The sequence below is a fragment of the Sclerotinia sclerotiorum genome, genomic scaffold, assembly GCF_000146945.2.
Source record: "Sclerotinia sclerotiorum 1980 UF-70 scaffold_9 genomic scaffold, whole genome shotgun sequence".
Taxonomy (NCBI): Eukaryota; Fungi; Ascomycota; class Leotiomycetes; order Helotiales; family Sclerotiniaceae; genus Sclerotinia; species Sclerotinia sclerotiorum.
In genome coordinates, this window is record NW_001820827.1 from 25,367 (window position 1) to 40,399 (window position 15,033).

Below are 15,033 nucleotides of genomic sequence, written 5' to 3' on the forward strand. Positions count from 1 at the left end.
CACATTGTCTCAATTCTTAAAGAGTTTGCGAAAGAAAAGATATTGGTTTGTAATTGTAAGAGTGGTGGAGGTTCTCTACGGTTGGGAACTGGAGGGGCAGCAGCGGGCCAGTCCGTACTATTCATTGTTCATTTCATTCGCCGATTTCTCCGAGTGGCCGGATTGATAATACTTACTGTGTGGATTACTCATCAAAAGCTTATCGTTATCGGCCCAGCTAGTAACCGTTCTGGGCTTTTCCGGAGATCTGCTATCTATAGCTTTGTGCCTATCCAGTCCCTAAAGCCGCCCGTAGAGATCTAGAAACCAACAATGCAGCTTGGGACTCACCTAGCTATCAGAACCTTGGAAAACCATCCATAATGCAATTTTCCCGCCCTTTTAAATGTAAGTTTTTGGGCGGAATCCTCTCAGCTCGTGAGGGGCATAAAGCTGATGTATATATATCTTAGCATCAAATCAATCTCTTCCAAGTCCCAATGGCGCATATATTGCGACTATTCTGCCATCGAGGCTCCATATCAGAGAGACGCGGTCCCTTGAGATAATACGCACTATATCACTTCCATCTGAGCTCACAGCATCAGTAACATCCTTTATATGGTCATCTTCTTCCAATCGCTTACTTCTGGCGTCTGCAGATGTCATACGCGTACTCTCTCCTACCGACAAATACTTCTCTGCAACAATTAACAGCCCGACCTCTGGAACTACGAAAACGACCTTCATTTCATTTGGAGGAACCGATGATGAAGTCTGCGTCTTTTCAGAATTCGGACTAAAGTTGACTATATTCAATCTCAGTACTTCGAAATCGGTGGACATCAGCTCACCGAAGCTATTCACTCCCGGTACCGCGGCAAAAGGATTCTCACATCGTCCGCGATCTGGAAATCTAGCTCTTTTGACCAGATCTGGTGGTAAAGATGTAATTAGTATACACAAACCAGGAAGCCTGGAAGTTACAAGATCATGGTCACCAGAAACAATTGACGCTCAAGGAATAATGTGGAGCCCAGATGGAAAATGGATAATGATATGGGAAGCTGCCAGCCAAGGTCACAAATTACTGGTCTATACTGCTGATGGCCATTTGTATAAAGCCTGGAGTGGTCCCACGCCGACCTGTGAGGAGGATAAGGATATCGCTTTAGGTGCCGGAATAAAATCCATCGAATGGAGTCAGACGGGGACACATGTTGCTATTTCAGATTATAGTCGAAGAATAGTGTTGTTCGCTGCCCCGGCTTTCTCAGAATCTATGATTTTGTCACACGTACTTTCTGTAAACCCTACAGATACTCTACACGTACGTCAACCCATCTCCAACCCAAACACAGCTATTTCTGACTGCTTAGATCTGGATTGAGCGCATATTGCCAACTCCCCATGGTGGTTTCACTCGAGAATTCGTTCGAGCGAAACAACCTACATCACCCCCAACAGCAAGTGCTATTCCAACCGCAGATTCAAAGACCGGCACTAGCATGATGGCATTCGACATATCTGGCACACTATTAGCAACCAAGATTGAGGAAATGCCATCCGCAGTTTGGGTCTGGGATGTAAGGTCTCGGTCACTCAGAGCACTACTGATAATGCACGCCCCTATAGCTCGGGTAATCTTTCATCCTAGTATCAACGAGCTTCTTTTGATTAGATGCGAGGGTGAAGAAAACAAAGGCCGCGTGCAACTATTCGATCCATCTTGGATTACTCCAAGAATTATTAGTTTTGGGGCGCAGCTGCCAGAGGGTAAGATCATTGGAAAATCGATCATCAGATGGCTCAATGTTGTCTCTGCATTACCATGTATTTTTTTCAGCGACTCGCAAGACTGCATTCTCATGTCATTATCACAAGCAAATGATGCGGAAATGGTCCCTTGGCATGCTTCTGAAGCAAGAGAAGTCGATATATACGGCCAAACAAAGGAGTCACCTTTGAACCTCGGTGGAGTTGAGGGCAACAGACCCTTTGGACGCTCAAACACTGACAGTATCGCCGACAAGGATAACTCATATTTAGAAATGAGCGAAGGTAGCGAGGAGCTTGACGATACCTTCCATTTTCGCAAGGCCGAACATCCGTGAGTCGCGGTGAACTATTTCATCAATATGCCATGCCATTTCGTGAAAGGAATATAGGAATATACCTCTTCACCGCGAGCGGTCACTAACTCCACAACTATTTGATGAGAACTACCATAAGAGAAGATTCGATGCGCCTAGTATGATTGTATTTCTATGTGGATTCAAAGACAGTGAGTTGCCCATGTTTGTATGATTTATTGTGTTGTCTTCGAAGCTCCTTCTGCATCTTTCTCAACTCGATTTTGTGACCTTGTATCAAACAACTGTTGTACTATTTTATCATTGATCCATAAGAACGCTAGAAACATAGAAAGTGATGAGTAAAGCGAGCCGTGGTTAAGAGTAACGAGCGAAGGGATTCAAACTGCTCAATGAGTTCTCTGTGTTCTCCTTTTTATCCACCCCACAATCTACTCCACAAAGGGCGGAGCAGGGTGACGAGTTTGAATTCGAATCAAATCTTAGCCGAAGCTTCGGATTCGTCTACCGAGGAAGCTATTGGTCGTAATTAGCAGTACCGCGTGCACTTGTTTCAATATACAGTTATTTTTACATGCAGTTATTACTACATACTTATTTTTACATACACTCATTTCTACACACTCTTATCTCTAAATACACTTATTTCTACATACTCTTATCTCTACACACTCGACTACTCAGCATCAAAAGTAAGCCTGCGTTGAACCAGCCTTTTCAGGGGTACGACAATGGACTCCATGGACCCATGGATGTGCACTGAATGTATGGATGGCTTCCATTTTTCCACAGTGATTCTGGAAAGTAGCTCACCATGGCTCTAGAGTGGAGATTATGCAACAATTAAATCTTTGGGTGGGGAGAGAGCTTGTTTTTCGCGCACGATCTCCAAAATTACTCCATAATAATTATCTTCGGCGAATAGCGATACTGGTACCACATGGAACAACCGATAGAAATCACCGTTTGTTCATTCAATCACAATCGGCTGTTGATTTATCTGTTGGCAACAAGATACATCATACCTCATACATTATCCAACTACGGTATACCTTCTTCTATGATACCTCAACGATCAAAGATCAAAGCATATTGATCCTAATGCACCTAGAATGTTTTCAAATACTCGACATTGGGAAAGCCGGGGAGTATACGCATAGCGCTAATAGCCAAGTAAACAAATAACTTGGCCGATCCAGTCCCCAATGCAATCCCTTATCCAAGCTATTGCTCCAGGAAGTTGAAGTTACCATTATGTAGAAACCCTGCTTGAGCCCCCTGAAGGACCCTTCAGACCCGGGTTTGAGACTTCTGATGGGGACGCTGCACAATTTCGATGTCTTTTCAAACAACGTTGTCCATTGCGTTGGCCCAAGTGTCTGGAGCATATTAACTTCTTTACTAGCTGTTCGCAATTGTCCCATATTCTAAACTCCCTCATCCTCCTCCTCCTCCTCCTCATCTTCTTCCCTCATCTTCCCTCTGCGCAAACTTGGATCCTTCATCACCTTTGGGTCATCTCAGAAAAGATGGCTTCCATCATGGAGAATGCTTCGATTGAGTCTGCAGCTGCAGTCGCCGTCAACCATCCCTACTATCCACTTGAGATGGAAATAGGGAGTTATCTTGCAAACGAATGGACTGTACCTGCTCTTCTGAGCATGTTTTTCGGTGCTTGCGCTGTGTTGTCGATATGTACTCGCACTTTTGTTGCCAGATCATATCCCCGCCTGCCAAGCAGTGAGAAGGCTGCCATATGGTGGTTAGTATTATGTAGGTCTTTCCTATCAGTATTGTTACACTCCCTCCTAACTTCGGTTCTAGCTGGCGCGATCCACCTCTTCTTCGAAGGTATGCGACTCCGAATCAATTTATAAAGAGCGATGGCTAATCGTAGCCTTCCAGGATATTTCTCGCTCCATCACACTCAAATTATCAAAGATCAACAATTGTTGGGACAACTGTGGAAGGAATATGCGCTGAGTGACAGTCGATATTTGACATCCGATCCCTTTGTCCTTTGCATGGAAACAGTGACAGCAGTAGGTCAATTGCGAGCCCTCCTCATATTGGCCAAAATACTTATGGCTTCCCGTACAGTTTCTATGGGGACCTATGTGCTTCGTCGTTGCGGCCTTCATTGCGACTGGCCACCCACTTCGACACCCACTACAAATTATCGTGACTGTAGGACAGATATACGGACTTGTTCTCTATTATGCCACCCATACTTTTGATTACTATCACAAAGAAGTCATTTATTCTAGACCTGAATTTTTGTACTTTTGGTTCTACTATTTCTTCATGAATTTCCTCTGGATGATCTTCCCGGGCAGTAAGTCAAACCTCCCTTTACCAAACTACAAGCGCTAATTGTTTTATCCCACAGTGCTCCTGGTTGACTCCGTACGTACCATCGCGCGCACCTTCACAGAGCTGGACAAGGTCAACAACACTAGGAGCATGAATAGTTTCGCAAAGAAAGGTCAATGATTGGTGGAAGGGCATGGTTGGAGTTGGATAGAAGCAGTAAATACAGACATGTCACTCGTGTTTTCACAACATACGTGCTACGGCCTATTCTTTCGTGGGGAAGATGGAGGGAGGGTTATAGATTCCAAGACTATCTATAGTTAGATGACAGGATATACAGACTGCTGCCGAGAAAACAATTCATGCATGTTGGAGAAGAGTGCACATGTCGGTCGAAAGGAATCTGGGCCTTCATCCGCATATATATAAAATTCCTAGAGTGAAGTATAATCGGTAGAAACATTCTTTCATTAGATTTTATTTTCCTAACATGCTTCTGTAATTTACATCGTTGGTACGTCGTTAGAAAGGGACCGGGGGATCTATATGCCAATGACAATGCAAGAGGAGACTGGAATGATGATTTCCTCTTGAGTAAGCCACTTGCAGAGGAATTATATATTTCAATTTTGAGAAAATATTTGAGATACTTTCTATATAATACATCATGCCAAACATGCCATCTTTATCAAATCACGACATTTCAGCGTGGCCGACCAAAACACTGAAATCTTTCTCCAGCAAAACATGAACCATTGTCATGGCTCAAAATTCTCTTTCTTTTTGTATGAGATAAATACTATTACATTATGATTATTTTTCCTATTGAGAATACAACACTGCGAATCGAGCAGTGCCTATCTCGTTCCGTCAGAAATACCACTTTCTATCATTAAACCCCCATCACCGTATAGCCGTTGAATAATCAGAAAAGTGTACTCTGGTGTACCAGCAGCCAAAAAGAAGACACATATCAGCGACCATACAGGCTCAGCCCCTCAAATATGCAGATAACTCCTCACTCATTACTATCATGCTATCAACACTAGCATGCTTATCAAGCCCCTGGCTCAAAATGCTCACCCTCTTCTGAATCGGTTTCGTGATGAACAGAGGTGGCGGATCTGCGTGGCCTTTTCCAAATATGATTGGGGAGAGTCCTGGACTGGGAAATCTTTCTCCTAAATTCATATCCTCGTCGTATATACTCACAGAGTATGTACTGATTGGTCTGGGTTTTTGCAATCGTTCGAATGCAAGTGTTTGCTCCCACAACTCAGCTTCAGAATAGATCGAAGAAACCGAATCCCGACGATCATCGGAAGTGGATGAACCACTTCTGCTGGGGAAATCAGTGTCAGAAGAGTCCAAGTTTGTGCCATCTGGATCGTGAGAAGAACGGGACCATTCGGAGGACGCATCATTTGCTGAAGTCGTCGACGATGTTTGTTTTCTGTTGATGCTTTGTTCTTCTTCCTTTAATTCCGTTCTCGAATCATAGGCATAATTGTACTCGAAACCTTGTCCAGACCCTTGAGTTAGTATTTCATGATGAGTGTTTCTCCGTGGAATAGGATGGTGGAGCTCCGGCATTATCGTCAAGGCGCCACTAGCATCAGCTTTAGCTAATATATTCCTGGTCGACAATGCGGTGTCGGCGGCACTTTCTTTCTTTCGCGACAGTTCAAATTGGTCTTTCTGAGCCAGGTATTCGCTGAAAGCAGCTATAACATCTATCGGTGTCTCTCCAGCATTGCAAGGGTTTGATCTGATCAATGAGTTCCTGTAGTCTTTATTCGCTTGAGCACTCTGCGTACGAATCAAGTTATAACATGAACGTCGGTCGTTCCACGGTGGACATCCTCCAGTACGAATGGAAATATTGTAGGAAACGTTTTGTGTAGCGCGTACTTGATCAGGTATCTCCGTTGCTTGAATAAGTATTTGAAGTGAAGAATATATCAAGACCCAACGAACCTTGCGGCCTTCCGCCTGGGAGATATTCTCGGCTGTTACCATTCTGGAATTGACTGGGCCAGCGCATTCTTTCTCGAATCGCAAGTAAGCACGAACTAGCGAGCAGTCCGTAAGATGCTGTTTCTGCCGATTTGTAGCCTTATCAAGGGCGGTCATTGGACCCAGGCGAGGTTCATTGTGAGATTTGTCACTCTTCGGGAACATCTTCGCGGTGAAAGTTAACCGCTTGCTGAGTGGTTTGGTAGATGGTTGTGCGTTATCATCTGGAAGCAGAGGTAAAGAGTGAGGTAACGGCTCGATCTTGCATCGGGCATTGAAGGCCCTTACCACGTGTAGGACGTCTAATTCTTGCCTGCTGGTGGTTGTAGGTTTTGCGATAGTCTCACTGGAGTCCGCCAGAAACTCATACAGTTTCTGAAATTCTGAACGCATTTGCTCAAAGATACTCTTGGGGAAAGCCCCACTCCCGGATCTTGAAGCTAATGATGGGTAGGAACCAAGTTTTGCGGTATAATACCTCTGCAGAAATGCTCTAAACCTTTCGAGGTGGATTTGAGCATCGGAGCCGAGCTGCAAGTATGCGTCCGATAATTCTTCTGTGAGGAATCTACTAAGCATCTTGCCACAGGTGTCAAGCCGAAGATCCATTTCCAGTCTTGCTCGAGAAATGAAAGCTCGATCTTGTCGACTCAATGACTACACGTGAGGTTAGATAACATGTTTCCAGAAGTGTGATGAGATAATTCCGCACGCACCTCGAAACCAGGACTATTGTGAAGTCTTTCGCACATCCCCGCACAATGTGCAAGTGCATCGATCCACATATCCTTAAAATGGAAATGTTCCGCAAAGTACATGATTCCAAGGGCATGGTCTGGCGCATTCCTCATATCCGCATATCCCTCTCCTTCAATGTAGGCTACAAAATCGTCCACATTGTTGACACTAACCGCCCTGAATTGAGACATACTGTCGAGAAGCCCAACCAACGCGCTGCCTAAATCTGGCCCAACCAAGGACTTCTTAAAAACCCAAGCGAAGAAGTTTCGAGTCGCCGTGTGGTAGAGGAATGCCTCTCCTCGTTCTGCCAACGCAGGAGCTGGGATATATAGCTCTACATAGCCAGCATCACTGGCTCCCGCAAAACATTCATCAAAATCCCCCTTGGCGTCCGAGGTTGGCAATGCTTTAGTGTCTTTCGGCATGAATATGTCCAGGAGTGGTTGGCATTTCGCAGCAATTAATGCACTGAGTGGCACTCGGAACGCTGGTCCTCTCATTGATTGTCCCCGGCCATACAAATAAATCAGGCAATCTCCTTTAGGGTACCATAATTCAGGATCCTATACTTGTAAGAATTTTCGTAATCAAGAAGCACATTCACGGACATACCCTTCTCAAGTCATCCCACGGTATCGACCTCCGCGCCTTCCCTTCCCACTTTTTAATTCCCATATCATTCGTCGTCAACATATTCGTACTCGATTTGTTTCTTCGATGTGTGTTTGTTTCCAAGCCCAGCGGCCAATTCTCCTTTGGTGAAGTTGGACTATCATCCGTATATGTATATTCTTCTTTGATAGAAGTCATGCCATGCATCTTTCGACCATATTTTGAGGGAATGGTTCTAGAGGATGCAAATGGTATACTGTCTATTGGAAAAGCCATATTGATAATGATGCGCTCAAGATCTTCAGCTCAAATGACAAAGGCGATCTGTAGTGGCTTGAGTAGGTCAATTAGGGGTGCTTCGGAGAGGCCTTAGAAATTCTTAGATTCGAGCGGTTTAAAGAAAGCGGGGAAACATATCAAATGAATCACGAATGTATTAAAAGAAAGCCCAATACCAGATTAGAGCAATAAGGAATGGAAGAAAGAAAGGAAGAAACTGTTTTCTCAATATCTTCCCAACAGGAAATTGTTTGGAAGCTTAGCCCGAAAGATGCGAGAGAGTCCATATGAATAATTCTGCTCGCGGCCCCGTAGACTGTCATCAAGTACGGGAGCATCTTGTCGTGCTACGAACATCCGTAATCTTATTTTCCTGAATTCTTTCGTTACGCAAAGTGAAGCTCCACGGACTTGGACAATTTGTATTCGTGCGTGACTTGCATGGCGCTTGAACTCAAGAAGAGTTGACAAGGGGTAATCCAGCGGACACGGCCCTCAACCTTTAAAGCTTTGATCTAAAGCGAAGTCTGAAATGCTAGTTTAGCTGATTTTGTACGTATGGGGCTGTATTATATTGTTATCAAAGTTTTTTTTTGTAGATTTTATGTGTGGTGCGTTTGGAAGTTTCCGCTTCTTCGTTTGTTCGATGGAATCGATATCATACAGAGCCTCGAACAAATTGGAACAAAATTTGGGCAGGCCAGGGCCCAAACGAGTTTTGCAAAGCACAACCAATCTACTCCAATATCCACGACGAGCTCAACCGGGAGTCTCTAAGCAGAATCTTGCTACAACTGAAGCTTCCAATGGAGCTGTCCATATACTTGATCGAAGTAACCGCGGGCTGTGCAGTACGAATCAAATTGACAAGTTTGGCGCCGATAGGAAAGGGACCAAGCGGTCTCCGGACTTCAGAAAAACAGTTGGCGTGATCTCTTGCGCTAAGATGCATCTTTTGCTTTCAATTGTTGAGACTAAGTAGATCTCGGGATGGTGTATGGGAATCGGAAATTAATACCATTCAATTTCGAAAAATGACCAGATTGAAAATATTTGGAAATGGGTGGTTGAACCGAGAGTTTTGTATAGGTTATTACGCGACAAGTCGTTCTAGCTTGGAACTACATTTGCAGACCAGAAGCGTCTACTTGGAAAAACAATAAGGATATTTCAATAATTCCTACCCTATCGCAATCCGGCAGTCATTAATAAAGAGCTCAAATTATATGTAATTATACATTAACATTCGCAGATTGTCTTCGTTGGCTACAAGCGCTTTGACATTACATTAAACAGTCGACTTTTCTTGCCTTCCGCTTGGGACATGCATATCTTCAAATACAATACATAGGTGATTTGAACAGTATAACTCATCTCATCTCATCTCAAACAATATTCTCCCGGCATCCAGAACCGTCCCTTTTAATCATCATCTCCAATCACCCTTAAAAGATCTGGTGACCTACACAGACAGCCACTTCCACAAGCGCCTGTCTTCGCTATGATCCCAGGTTCATGCCATATCCTCGCACTTATCAACAATAGGATGAAACTAATGAATTGAGAAGTTTCACCATTGATGTGGTGCACGAATCGGATGACTGTAGTTTATAGGCTTATATGTGAAGTATATCTTTAGGCATAGGTATTTCTCCGCAGTGATGAAACCACGAAACCACTAAGATTCTATCAGTCTTATCAGTCTATAGAATTGATGGCGCTTGGCTCATTAATGGGGATCCGTGGAGATGGAGATAGTCAGGGAATGGGAAGCAGTTTGACTGGGTGTGACGCGGTGATGGTCAAATTTATGAATGGAACACGTTAGCTAACTCCTTCAGAGGAGTAGTTGAGTAATCGTCGTGGGAAATTTTAGATTTTCCTTTGAGTTATCAGTCTTGGAAATAAAATAATATATATTTAGCTCGCATACTGGATACTTAAGCAGGAGCGTGCTGAAAAACTCATCCATATCTTTCGTCAATGCAGGCTAAACGAGTATCTAATGTAATCTTATATATAAACAGACAATCCTCGTCATCTCGATATTTTCACTGGATGTGACGGGGATATTGGACGGCTCTAGACGAATAATTTGGCCAGGTGAGCATACTAATGATATTTTTTGTGTGATGACCAGATTTCTGGGTGGTGAATTCCAATCTCTGGGGAGGATCATAGGTTACTTGAGGGTTTGTTGCATGTCTGAAATGTGAGTCATGACCTTAGTTCTCGCATCAGTGAATAGCATAGTGTGTATGATGGTATGTTGTGTTTTATTCGTTGCACATCCGTCTTCCATGCTCATAAATTCTCCTTTCCAATGACAGACAACAAGCGAGTTTCAATAAACCTCGAGCAAAATTCGCTGGCAAATACATACACATTCGTGAGCATGTCCTGCAAGAAAAAATTGTATTCATCATGTGATCCGTAGACCACAGGTTGAATTGAGTCGTATCCAAGTAAGTATCCACGCAGTAATATTCAAAGAAGGTAGAATATACATCCGCAACATCCAGCTACATATGCCGAGCTTGATGTGAAAAGTAACGCAAGACCTAGTGATACACCTTAATCGTTCTTACACCGTCTCCACGCTTATCTACCAATGTTTACCAGAACCAAGTTTTCTTTTGCTTCCTTTTAGATTCCGCAGCTTTTTCGCACACCACTCTCTTTTCTTCTTGTTCTCTTCCTTCATTTATGATTTTTAGTGCTGCTTCACCTTTTGGAGCTGTAGTCAAGTTCTCATATCCATCTTCGGTGATTAGAAGATCATCTTCGATACGTACACCCCCTACCGGGTAGTATTTTTGTAGGAGTTCCTTGTTGATATATTTTGCGTATTTGGGCGATTTGAGATAAACCTCTTCCAGGGCGTAACGGGAGAAATAGCTTGAAGTCAAATCGTTAGAGCATAAAATAAGGGGAGATGGAATGGACTTACATCCCAGGCTCGACCGTAACAACCATATCCTTTGAGAGGATAGCTCCACCACCTGAATTGATACCGGAGTCCGAAAGAATTTGGAAATAGGCATCAGTCCAATCGGCAGGCTTTCTGTTGAAGTCAAACAGACGATTCGTAATGATCATACCACCGGGTCCGACGTCATGAACCTCTAGACCTACGTAATGTCCCAACTATATTGGTCAGCTTAACGGATCGTGCGAAGGAAGAAAACGAGCACTCACACCATGAGGAAAGAACGCTACGGAAACACCCGCCATGTAGAGTTCATTAAATGTTCCCCCTTCCACAAGCCCCAACTCCATGAGACCTCTCAGGGCAACTTTGTGAGCATGCATATGGACGTCACGATAATTTGCACCTGGCTTCAGCATTTCAATACACTCATCTTGCATCTTAGCCACGAGATCGTAAATGGCTTGAGCTTCTTCGGTATATTCACCGGAGATTGGAACCGTTCGGGTAACATCAGAGGCATAACAATCCCACTCACAACCCGCGTCAAGACACAGTAGCTGTCTTCCTTTCAGAGGCTCATTGTTGGCCATGTAGTGAAGAGTGCTGGCATTTTCGCCGGAACCAGCGATTACGCCATATGCTTGAGTTTTTGCTTGTCTAGCAATACACGTCGCTGTGAAAATGGCTTCGATTTCTGCCTCGTTGGAAAGATAGCGGAGCCCACGGAGAACATTAATATGTCCTTGTGCTGTGATGGCACTGGCCTTCCGGATCATTTTAAGCTCGTAGGGACTTTTGATAGCTCTTGCTGTATTCATAGCTTCCTCTAACTTCGTGCTATCAAATGGAGACTCGCTCATAATAGATTGGCTTCCATTTTTGCGAGTAATCTGAAGTTCAACATTATTTGGCGTTTGATAATCGTGTAGTACATGAATTTTCCCCGGCTCGGTATGGGCATACCAAGTGAGATATGAATCAAGATGAGGTAATGTTTCTACATGGTCAAGATCGTATTTGGCCATTATCTCTTTAGCTGTGGGACGAGATCCGTTATAGATGACGGACCTGCCGGAATTTGGTGGTGGGATCCAAAGCCATAACTGATCACGATGGATGCTGTAGGTAACGATGCAGTCAGGAAAATTGACTCCAGTGAGATAGTAGAAGTAGCGACGTTGTCGGAAAGCAGGCTGCATATCAGAATCTTCATAATTGAAGCTTGGTAAACCAGGAAGATATATGAGACCCTCCTGGAGCCCTAGATACTTTTTGACTTGTCGCGCATGAAGCTTTGCTATTTTGACTAATCAGTATTGATGCCATTTTGAACGGAGATGACGATAAATGAGCTAGAGAGTTGATGCATTGATTGACGACTGACCTGGATATTTCTCAATTGGCTTGGGCTCATATTCTATTGACCTGCTCGAATATCAATACATCTCCTTCCAGTATGTGGTTTTAAGACTTGTTTACAAAGCATCAAACTCATCCACCTCCTTACAGGACCAACTCCCCCTTGAAGATGGACGAACTTCGAATTCCCTATCTTTGTCTTGAGCCACAGATGAAGCTATAAGCGATCGGAAATCCATGTTAAGGAAATGAAATGAAATGTTGTAAGGAAGGTCTACAATTGAAAGATAAAAGATAGTTTAGATAGTTTTTGTTGAAATGAGGAGGGTCTCTTGCAATTGTCTGTTTTATTATATTATCGTAATATACCTAGGGACGTTCGATACTGATTCAGACGAAGCACGGTGTCTCTCATGTCTCCATCTCCTATCTCTATCTCTACTTCATATCTCTCCTATCTCATGTCTCGGCTTTAGTTCGGTTTACAAGTTTTATAAATAATCTTCCCAATTTGATTGACTTCTCCAGATTGACTTCTCCAGATTGACTTCTTCAAGTTGACTCCTTCAGATACGTCGATACGATACCCTCCAACTTTCATCCCGATGCATATAATGTCAGTTTGAGTGGCACAGCAGGTGAGATGACATTGCGATGAGACTCTATCATCACCTAAGTATCGTCACCCGCCTATCATCACTTATCCCAACTGTTTCGTCTTTCCTCAATAAATCAAGTCAATATGAAGCCTTGTCAGATTGACTTTCATCCGTATCCAATGGTTCCTCACCGCCCCAGCCTTGAAGTTATGGACCCTTGCACTTGCAGATATTTCTCCAGCTTTCGAGCCTTCACCTATTTCAACCTCCAAACCCCGCACCAAAATATTGCGAAAAACAGACAACTTCATTTCTGAGATAGGTGCAAGAACTCCCTTCGATGCTAAATTCGTTTACAAACGTGTACACTGCATTTCCCGCCATTCAATCCCGTAGCAGTAACATGGCCGTGTATCAACTAGGAATGATTGGTTTCTCAGGCTCTAGTGCACGGTTCCAGAGCCTCAGCGATTTTGAGAAGGAGCAAGATGATTTGCAAGCGCAGTAAGTTCTTGAACGGAAATACCATGAAATTCACAGCATACTATTACTACAATTATCGAGTGTTGTTCTCTAATCTCACTTGGTGCATTTATGCAGTCAGTCATATTGATCAGCTTTGTAGGATTGACCGAGACAATTTAAATGCAAAATTTACAACGTCTCAAAGTGTCTCACCGGCCAATAGAAGGGCTAAGATTACACCAGATGTCGCTGGTATACTGCTTGAAAACCAAGCATTGGAGGAAATGGGAGGGATAAACTGGGTTGGAAAGCTACTTGGTTGGTTCTCAGTCACGAGGCTATATCCATTCACCGTGTATTCTAACAGCCTTCAGAATATCACCAAGCCAATGCAATCAATCCTACTGCAGAATACTCAGAGATCGAAATATCCCCACAGAGATTCACCTGCTCTGTAATCATCAAGCAAAAAAGCGAGCCTATCAGTAGTGTGACTTCCTTTGCTCGCAAGAAGGATGCTAAGCAGTTCATCTCCAAACTCGCCATCGACTGGCTCATCTCCCAGAAATTCATGCCATCCACCGGAGCCGTGAAATTTCCAAAAGCTCCTATTGCTCCCCAAACTCCCCCGGCAAAAATATACCATGCACCACTCTCTCCGCTAGATTCAACCTCAGCTACCGTCAGTCCACGCGAAAGAAGTACCTCACCAACTTCATACCCAAGCCTGATTCCAGATCTATGCCGTGCGCTTGGATTTAATGTGCCCACCTACAGAATTGTGCCTATGGTAGAAAATTCTCCACTCTACCACGGCTTTGCGGATTTTGGCTCTGATCCCAGGATTCTCGGCAAGGTTGGGGAGTTCAGTGGCATCTACGGCAAAAAGAAGGCGAAGGAGGTTTGCGCGAGAGAGGTTTGGTATTTTTTGAAGGGTATCGAGAGGCAAAGACTTGAGGCAACCGAAAACCGGGAGATGGAGATCAAGAGGAAGAGAGAGGAAACGCCTCAAAATCCGGATCTAAATAGGCAAAGTCATATTGTTGCGGGAATTTAAGTGGCTTTGTGGTATTTGTTTGAAACGAATGATGATTTATGGATTGTGATGGGATATTGGGAGAATCTGTTTGATGGATTTCTTGTAAGGGTTCAATTGAAGTGATGGAATACTAGTATTCAGATGTTAAGGTGGAATATCATTCCATTTCATTCAGATATATTTGATCTGTTCTTTTTCATCCATCCACATCTTTCGATGAACAACTAATTAAGACTCACGTTCAAATTTGAAGAAGTACCCCTATTCAGCTCTTCTTTTCTTTCATGGTAAGTAAGATCATCCAACTTCATAATATCTCACCTCACCCAACAGCTAGCCCACGGTCCCAGAGAAACAACCACCGAAACCCCCAGCCCCACTCATTTCCTTCCTGAATTCTCCTACCTTATTTCTCCATTCTTCTTGTCTCCTATTGCGCAGTTTTTCTTCCCGACTCAGTCAACAGTCAACAGACAACTCAACAACCATTAACATCATATCTCAGATTCAGCATCCCACCCAGTAGCAAGTACCCAGCAGCAGAAAATTAACATAGGGACATCACCGCCGAAGCCTCAGCCAAACATGAGGCGACGATAAGGCATG

At 43.7% G+C, this 15,033-nt stretch overlaps 6 protein-coding genes across 6 annotated transcripts; 4 read left to right on the plus strand and 2 right to left on the minus strand.

Annotated features, from left to right (window-relative positions):
• Positions 1-362: 362 nt before the first annotated feature.
• SS1G_06944 (hypothetical protein) lies at positions 363-2,093 on the plus strand (the record flags this gene model as incomplete). The annotated part of the gene is made up of 3 exons (XM_001591448.1): positions 363-387; positions 642-1,309; positions 1,359-2,093. The coding sequence occupies 3 exons, from the start codon at positions 363-365 to the stop codon at positions 2,091-2,093; spliced, it is 1,428 nt and encodes a 475-aa protein (XP_001591498.1).
• Positions 2,094-3,601: 1,508 nt separating this feature from the next.
• SS1G_06945 (hypothetical protein) lies at positions 3,602-4,565 on the plus strand (the record flags this gene model as incomplete). Its single annotated transcript, XM_001591449.1, has 5 exons — positions 3,602-3,845; positions 3,897-3,923; positions 3,978-4,114; positions 4,173-4,407; positions 4,462-4,565. The coding sequence occupies 5 exons, from the start codon at positions 3,602-3,604 to the stop codon at positions 4,563-4,565; spliced, it is 747 nt and encodes a 248-aa protein (XP_001591499.1).
• Positions 4,566-5,375: 810 nt separating this feature from the next.
• On the minus strand, positions 5,376-8,030 carry SS1G_06946 (hypothetical protein; the record flags this gene model as incomplete). The annotated part of the gene is made up of 3 exons (XM_001591450.1): positions 5,376-7,058; positions 7,118-7,705; positions 7,755-8,030. The coding sequence occupies 3 exons, from the start codon at positions 8,028-8,030 to the stop codon at positions 5,376-5,378; spliced, it is 2,547 nt and encodes an 848-aa protein (XP_001591500.1).
• A 290-nt stretch (positions 8,031-8,320) lies between these two features.
• Positions 8,321-9,015, plus strand: SS1G_06947 (predicted protein; the record flags this gene model as incomplete). Its single annotated transcript, XM_001591451.1, has 2 exons — positions 8,321-8,359; positions 8,620-9,015. The coding sequence occupies 2 exons, from the start codon at positions 8,321-8,323 to the stop codon at positions 9,013-9,015; spliced, it is 435 nt and encodes a 144-aa protein (XP_001591501.1).
• A 1,633-nt stretch (positions 9,016-10,648) lies between these two features.
• Positions 10,649-12,563, minus strand: SS1G_06948 (hypothetical protein; the record flags this gene model as incomplete). Its single annotated transcript, XM_001591452.1, has 5 exons — positions 10,649-10,931; positions 10,984-11,180; positions 11,232-12,262; positions 12,350-12,390; positions 12,445-12,563. The coding sequence occupies 5 exons, from the start codon at positions 12,561-12,563 to the stop codon at positions 10,649-10,651; spliced, it is 1,671 nt and encodes a 556-aa protein (XP_001591502.1).
• A 700-nt stretch (positions 12,564-13,263) lies between these two features.
• Positions 13,264-14,445, plus strand: SS1G_06949 (hypothetical protein; the record flags this gene model as incomplete). Its single annotated transcript, XM_001591453.1, has 3 exons — positions 13,264-13,427; positions 13,549-13,706; positions 13,763-14,445. 3 exons carry the CDS (start codon positions 13,264-13,266, stop codon positions 14,443-14,445), a joined length of 1,005 nt encoding a protein of 334 aa, XP_001591503.1.
• Positions 14,446-15,033: the final 588 nt, after the last annotated feature.